Source organism: Halichoerus grypus, chromosome 1 (assembly GCF_964656455.1).
Source record: "Halichoerus grypus chromosome 1, mHalGry1.hap1.1, whole genome shotgun sequence".
In the NCBI taxonomy this organism is placed as follows: Eukaryota; Metazoa; Chordata; class Mammalia; order Carnivora; family Phocidae; genus Halichoerus; species Halichoerus grypus.
Window position 1 is genome coordinate 114,146,224 of NC_135712.1, and position 8,343 is coordinate 114,154,566.

The 8,343-nt window shown below is 37.0% G+C and overlaps 1 protein-coding gene across 11 annotated transcripts in view; it reads left to right on the forward strand.

The window, feature by feature from the left end:
- The window catches only part of LOC118548027 (phospholipid scramblase 1), a 28,579-nt gene extending 25,408 nt beyond the window's left edge, over nucleotides 1-3,171 (forward strand). For all 11 annotated transcript variants that reach the window (XM_078070665.1, XM_078070662.1, XM_078070680.1 and 8 more), the window contains 2 exons: nucleotides 431-592; nucleotides 2,907-3,171. In XM_078070665.1, coding sequence (XP_077926791.1) covers nucleotides 431-592; nucleotides 2,907-2,945 — 201 coding nt within the window. In that variant the 3' untranslated portion in view covers nucleotides 2,946-3,171. The remainder of the gene's footprint in view (nucleotides 1-430; nucleotides 593-2,906) is intronic.
- Nucleotides 3,172-8,343: the final 5,172 nt, after the last annotated feature.

The window sequence follows — 8,343 nt, forward strand, 5'->3', positions numbered from 1 at the left end:
CATTTAAACACTCAACTTATGTAAACTCTCTGTGCTTCTCTTACAGCATGGGGGATTAATTTAATACCTTCCTGATGGCTTCTAGAAATTTCACCAAAGAAACGTTTTATATTTGTATCTTTTTCTGCTTAAATTTTGTTTTAGATCAACTCAATTCATCAATTACTGTCTTAATGTAGAATAGAAAATGTTAAATATTTAAGCAAAACTACTTTCATGTTAAGTTCTCTGAAACAAAGAAACAGGTTTCTTTTTTCATGCATCTAAAAGTAGATACAAGAATCTATATACATTTAATGAGTGATATAATGTTCATAGTTAAGTATTGCACATAATTTTGATAGAGTGATATTTCACTTTATTTCAACTTTTAGTTTGTTACTAGTTTTCTAGAATTCATTAAGAATGTTTTTTTTTTTTTTCATTTTAGATTAAATCTCTTGATGAAGAAAATGTGGTTGGAAAGATTTCCAAGCAGTGGACTGGTTTCATGAGAGAAGCATTTACAGATGCTGATAACTTTGGCATCCAGTTCCCTTTAGACCTTGATGTGAAAATGAAAGCTGTGATGCTCGGTGCATGTTTCCTCATTGTGAGTCTATTCTTGCTAATCTTGGGTTTAGATGGTTTTTCTAGTATCATTCTGAAATGATTTAGTAAGTTGTACATTTTTAAATGACCTTGTTAAATTTATAGGTTTTATTCCAAGGGGGCCCCTTTTAATTCTAGCTCTGAAATTTCATTATCTCCTGGTATTCTGGGTTTGCAGGTGACTAGTTTCTCTGGAGAGTCTATGCAGTTTCATTTGGTAACAGGAGGACCTCATGTGTTGAGGGGCCCTGGTCTTTGGGGTTTTTATTTAAAAATTGAAGTCAGTACTGTGAAAAAGAGTTTGAATTTGGGCTTACATGGAATAGACTCAGTAAAACAAGATTTTGTCCTGATTCATTATTAAATTAAATCATCTAATACAGGAGTGCAAACTGCAATAAGAGTAAACATCCAATCAAGCCATTAAGTAGAACTGCCATTTGAAAGGAATTATGTGGGATAGAGCTGTGATTCTGAACTTATCTTCACATTTAATCAGCCAGGGAACTTTAAAAAAACCACAAGGATCAGGCTGTACCCCAGTTTAACTAAATTAGAGGCTCAGAATTAGAAGTTTGTATAGTTCCCCAGGTGACTCCATATGCAGCCCAAATCAAGGACTCCTGGGACAGAGCAAGAGTTTCCAACCCTAGCTGCTCAGTAGAAACACCTGGATAGCTATCAAACTCCCTTTGTCAAGACTGCATCCAGATAGTAAATCAAAATATCTGAAGTGGGACCAAGCCTGCAAGCTGTTTAGAGCATCAGGTGATTCCAATATGCAAGGAAGGTTTGGAGCCACTAGATGAACATCTTAAACACTGTCATGGGGATGCAATGCCAAAAACACTAAAAAGTGAGAAAATATACAGAAAAAGAATCCAGTTACTTCAACAAATAAGTGTCAGTAAAATGAAAAGATAAAAATTATATAAAAAGAGAGAGAAACTTAAGCGACCTCAACTTAATGCAATTTATAGACGGTATTTAGATACTGATTTGAACAAATGAATATAAAAAGACATTTAGAAGGAATTCAGAGAAATTTGAACATTGACTGGCTATTTGATGATATTAATAGATTATTATTTTTAAAAAAATATGCTAATGATATTGGCCTTATATAAAAACAAAAGAGTCCAAATTTTTAGGGGCACACACTGAAGTTGAATTTCAGCATAAAATGGTATGATATCACAGATTTGCTTTTAAATAATGAGGGTGAGGGCAGGGGGATTTAGGAGATAGAGTAATTAATGAACCAAGATTGGTCATGTTAATAATTATTAAAACTTGGTGAGTGGCCATTAGGATTTTATTTTGCTATTCTATCTAATTTGGGATAGGCTCGATGTTTTCTGTATAAAGTTTTAAATATAATCACAGTTCGGTTTAAAAACTGTTTTCACTGTTTATTTCACGTGAAAAGTAAAATTAAATTTAACCTTAGGAAACTGTTTGACCAGAGGTACACACACAATAACCAAAGATGTGGTGTATAAAGGGAAGAGAGGACAGTTTGGGGTGTTTGGATAGATGAGAAATGGGGTTGGGAGTTGTGGTGGGGTTATTAGGAAATGACTGTGGTGTACATTGGGCCTCTTCTAAAGGACTTTTAAAGATTGGACAACTTCTTGTAGATGTGGGGAAGATAGTGAAAATTATTTAATTGGTTGGTTTTAAACTAGGTATAAATAAAAAGCTATAAATCCAAATCTCAGAAAGATAAATCCCGGTGACTATGTAAGAAATGGATTGATGAGAGGTAAAATTAACAATTGTGCAATTGCAAGTGGATGATGATAAGGATTAAATTATTTCTGTGTGAACAGATAAAGGAAAATGATAGATGTGAGAGAAAATCCATAGGATTTGATGAAAGTCATAGGGAAGGGGGTCTGATTAGACACTGATGTAGAGACAAGTTGGGGAACACAGTGGACAAGTTTGCAAGAGACATCATAAAACTGGGCCAAAAAAATCTAAGATGCATGCTACCTCTAAGGTGGCTGTCATTCTCCTGAGAAAATCTGAAAGTTGTACATTGAATTCCAGTCTTAAGAAAAGTTGTATTACTAGAGAAGGAGTACAAAAAGTTAAGGAAGAAAGATAAAAAATAGGAATATTCTGAGTGGCATGAGAAAAAGTGAAATTTAGAAAAATTACCAGATAATAAATTAAATTCATGCAGGTAATCAGTAAGTGAATAGAATCACAGGATTTACATGTTATTATATTTGAAAGCTATCAACTTTTCCCAGATGTTCCCTACTTTGTTGCTGAAAACTCATTTCTGTATTTTTGTTTTTATCTAGGACTTCATGTTTTTTGAAAGGAGTGGAAACAGAGAATAAAAGGAGTGTGGTAGTGGATTAATGAAAGTCTCCTCAGAAAGTTTGAAGTCTGTGTATTGATTGGGACTATGTAAAAGAAAAGCTCACTGTTTTTTTTTCTTTATTGAAATGACTTATAGCATATGTGAATTCTACTGTGATGCCTGAAGCTCCTGTTATATATGACTTTTCAAATTATGAGTTTATTTTCTATATCACTTACTTATAAATGTTTTTATGCATTTCTTTTATGTCATACATTTTCTTTTTCTTTATGTATTTTGGAGAAAGGACGTGGGAATTTTTACATTCAATCATGAAACTTCCCATGGTAAATTGTTTTGAACTGTAATCTCTTTTATTTTCAATTTTTAGAGAAAATTATTTAAAGCCTTATCAAAGTAATTTTAATATAAAAAGTTACATTTTATTAAATATAGTTCCAATTTACTTCACATGTGTAACAACTGTTACTTTGCAAATACCATATATTCACATAAGTTAAAAATCAATATAATTTCAGTTTCCTTTACAATGTCAAAATAATACTTAATATTCATATTACCAAGGAACATAAAATGTGTATTTTTTTTGTTCAGCAAATTACAGTATATTTAATTTCTTTTATAAGCTAATCTGCTACTATAAAAAGATTTTCGTATTGACAAGACAATATTACTGATGTTTTAATGATTTCCAATGAAAAAGATATGTCCTAAAGAAGAACACATTTAAAGACTCACTATAAAACTGGAACATTGTTGTAATTTTTGAAGTAATTATTTACACATGGAATGAATGGTTAGCTCCTGTATTCATTTTATCATTCATAGAGCATAATAGTTATGAGGTCACTCAGGTATTAAATAGAACATATATATTCATCTGAGTAGAAACTTCAGTAATGGTCTGTTAGATTATTTACACCAACAATCAAATAACTGATTTAAAAATTATTCATACATTTCTTTGCATATTTGATTTTTATTTTTAAATAAACTGTGAATAGTCAATTTAGATGGTATTCTGAACATTACACATTTACCACCTGTTCCCTTTCAGATCTCCTTTAAAAGTAGCAAAAGCATATGATGATCTTTATTAAAATCCATACCAGTGCTGTAAAGTAATATTTCTACCTGTCAGAAATTTAAAGGAATTTTTATACTCTATTTTGTAGGAAAGAGGATACGTCTAACTCACAATTTAACTAATGCAAAGAAAAAGTGTGTTTAGGAAATAAGGACTTGGGGGGAGAGACTCCCGTTCATCTTTAGCAGAACTCCAGCAACACCACTAGCTCCTAGTGTTGAGAACATTGGGATGGCAGGGGAGCTACAGGGAAAGTGACGACCTTTCATTAGCCCAGACAGCCGGCCCCCATGCCAGATTCCAATAATGAGGTGTAACTGAGACACTCGTGTTGAGTTTACAGTTGGTACAGACAGCGTGCCAGATAAAATGAAGATACTTTCATTGCTGTTTCTTAGTGGCTACATCTTACTTTCATTTTCCCTCTGCTCTCCTCCTCCTCCTCCCCGTTCTCTGCATAAGATTCAGGAACTCTAGTTAAGCAAAATAAAACTACAACTGATCTAGGGGGGTGGAGCAAGATGGCGGAGGAGTAGGAGACTTGGATTTCGTCTGGTCTCAGAAATTCAGCTGGATAGGGATCAAACCATTCTGAACACCTACGAACTCAACAGGAGATCGAAGAAAAGAATAGCAACAACTCTCTGAACAGAAAAGCGACCACTTTCTGGAAGGTAGGACGTGCGGAGAAGTGAATCCGAGGTGATATTCGGGAGGATAGACAGCGGGAGACGGGGCCTCAGTCAGCCGCTTCTGGCGAGTGATAGAGCCGTGGAGCACAAAATCGGAACTTTCAGAAGTCTGCTCCGCTGAGGGACGTCGCTCCGGTGGCTAAGTGGGGGGTGGAACCCTCGTGGGACAGTGTGGTCTCAGGACCCTTGGGGTCACAGAAAGACCGGGGATGTCTGAGTGCGGCAGAACTCCCAGGTATTGGAGCAGGGAAGCCGGCTGCAGAGACAGAGCCGAGGAGTGGGCTCTCAGCTCGGGGTTGCCATAAACCATGATCCGCGGCACAGTCGGGCCACTGCTCCTCCAGCAGGCACCCAACAAGTGGCAGATCGGGGGAGACTTCCCTTCCAACCCGGGGAGCAGTGGTGCGGGAGCGCACCGCAGGGATCTGCTGGGTTTGGAGACCCCACATGGGGTTGGGTGCCAGAGATAGAAACGCTCGGTCACAGGCCGGGTGAGCACGGAGTGCGGCCGGAGACCGGGGAGACGGGAGTGACTGACAGCTTTTCTCTGGGGGCTCACTGAGGAGTGGGGCCCCGAGTTCTTGGCTCCTCTGGGGCAGAGATTGGGAGGCCGCCATTTTCACTCTCAGTCTCCAAAGCTGTACGGAAAGCTTGCAGGGAACAAAAGCTCCTGAGAGCAAACCCAAGCAGATTACTTAGCCCAAACCCGGCAAGGGCTGGGCAATTCCGCTTCTGGCAAAGACATTTGGGAACCATGGCAACAGGCCCCTCCCCCAGAAGATCAGCAAGAGCAGCCAGCCAAGACCAAGTTTACTGATCAATGAGAACGGCAGAACTCCAGCACCAGGGGAATAATGCACATAGAATCCATGGCTTTTTTACCATGATTCTTTAGTCTTTCAAAGTTAATTTTTTTTAACTTTTTTTTTTTTGAATTTTTCTTTTTCCCTTTGTCAACCAACATCTTATCAATCCCTTTTTTAAAAAACATTTTTATTTTTCATTTTTAGAGTCATATTCTATCCCTTCATAGTAGTTACCCGTATTTTTGGCATATATATATATAAGTTGTTCTCTCTTTAAAATTTTGAGATAGTTTCTTCTAACAGATCAAAATATACCCTAAATCTCTAGTGTATGGTTTTGTTCTACTCTCCTGCCTGATCACATTCTCTGCCTTTTTTTGTTTCTTTTTTTTTCTTAAATCCTCTTCTTTCTTTTTTCAAACAACTTCTTATCAATTCCTTTTATAAAATTTTTTATAATTTTCATCTTTACAGTCATATTCCATCCCTTCATCATATCAACCCTTATTTTTGTACATATGTAAGTTTTTCTTTCTTTAAAATTTTGGGAGGCACTTTCTTCTAACAGACCAAAATACCCAAAATCTAGTGGGTGGCACTGATCTATGCACCAGCCTGAGCATATTTGATCATATTCTGGTTTTTTTTTGTTTTGTTTTGTTCTGTTTTTGTTTGTTTCTATCTTTTACTTTTTCTTTCTTTTTCCTTTTTCTTTTTTCTTTCTTTCCCTTTCTTTTCCCCCGGCTTCAGGTCTTTTCTGATTTGTTTGGAGTGTATTTTCTGGGGACGTTGTTACCCTGTTAACATTTTTTTCTCTCATTCACCTATTCTCCTCTGGACAAAATGACAAGACAGAAAAAATCACCTCAACAAAAAAGAACAAGAGGTAGTACCGAATGCCAGGGACCTACACAATACGGACATTAGTACGATGTTGGATCTAGAGTTCAGAATCATCACTTTAAAGATAGTAGCTGGGCTTGAAGAAAGCATGGAAGTTATTAGAGAAACCCTTTCTGGAGAAATAAAAGAACTAAAATCTAACCAAGTCGAAATCAAAAAGGCTATTAATGAGGTGCAATAAAAAATGGGGGCACTAACTGCTACGATAAATGAGGCAGAAGAGAGAATCAGTGATATAGAAGACCAAATGATGGAAAATAAAGAAGCTGAGAGAAAGATAAACAACTACTGGATCACGAGGGCAGAATTCGAGAGATAAGCGATACCATAAGATGAAACAACATTAGAATAATTGGGATCAGAGAAGAAGAAGAAAGAGAGAGAGGGGCAGAAGGTATATTGGAGCAAATTATAACAGAGAACTTCCCTAATTTGGGGAAGGAAACAGGCATCACAATCCAGGAGGCACAGAGAACCCCTCTCAAAATCAATAAAAATAGGTCAACCCCCCGACATCTAATAGTAAAACTTACGAGTCTCAGAGACAAAGAGAAAATCCTGAAAGCAGCTCGGGAGAAGAGATCTGTAAACTACAATGGTAGAAACATTAGATTGGCAACAGACCTATCCACAGAGACCTGGCAGGCCAGAAAGGACTGGCATGATATATTCAGAGCACTAAATGAGAAAAATATGCAGCCAAGAATACTATATCCAGCTAGGCTGTCATTGAAAACAGAAGGAGAGATAAAAAGCTTCCAGGACAAACAAAAACTAAAGGAATTTGCAAACACGAAACCAGCCCTACAAGAAATATTGAAAGGGGTCCTCTAAGCAAAGAGAGACCCTAACAGCAACATAGACCAGAAAGGAACACAGACCATATACAGGCAATACAATGGCACTAAATTCCTATCTTTCAATAGTTACTCTGAATGTAAATGGGCTAAATGCCCCAATCAAAAGACACAGGCTATCAGATTGGATAAAAAAACAAGACCCATCAATATGCTGTCTGCAAGAGACTCATTTTAGACCCAAAGACACCCCCAGATTGAAAGTGAGGGGGTGGAAAACCATTTACCATGCTAATGGACAGCAAAAGAAAGCTGGGGTGGCAATCCTTATATCAGACAAATTAGATTTTAAACCAAAGACTGTAATAAGAGATGAGGAAGCACACTATATCCTACTTAACGGGTCTATCCAACAAGAAGATCTAACAATTGTAAATATCTATGCTCCTAACATGGGAGCAGCCAATTATATAAGGCAATTAATAACAAAAGCAAAGAAACACATTGACAACAATACAATAATAGTGGGGGACTTTAACACCCCCCTCACTGAAATGGGCAGATCATCTAAGCAAAAGATCAACAAGGAAATAAAGACTTTAAATGACACACTGGACCAAATGGACAAAGCAGGAAAGAATGTCCAATGGAAAAAAGACAGTCTGTTCAACAAACGGTGTTGGGAAAATTGGACAGCCACATGCAGAAGAATGAAACTGGACCATTTCCTTACACCACACACAAAAATAGACTCCAAATGGTTGAAAGACCTCAATGTGAGACAGGAGTCCATCAAAATCCTAAAGGAGAACACAGGCAGCAAGCTCTTCGACCTCAGCCGCAGCAACTTCTTCCTAGAAACATCGCCAAAGGCAAGGGAAGCAAGGACAAAAATGAACTATTGGGACTTCATCAATATAAAAAGCTTTTGCACAGCAAAAGAAACAGTCAACAAAACCAAAAGACAACCGACAGAATGGGAGAAGATATTTGCAAATGACATATCAGATAAAGGGCTAGTATCCAAAATCTATAAAGAACTTCTTAAACTCAAACCCAAAGAACAAATGATCCAATCAAGAAATGGGCAGAAGACATGAACAGACATTTTTCCAAAGAAGACATCCAA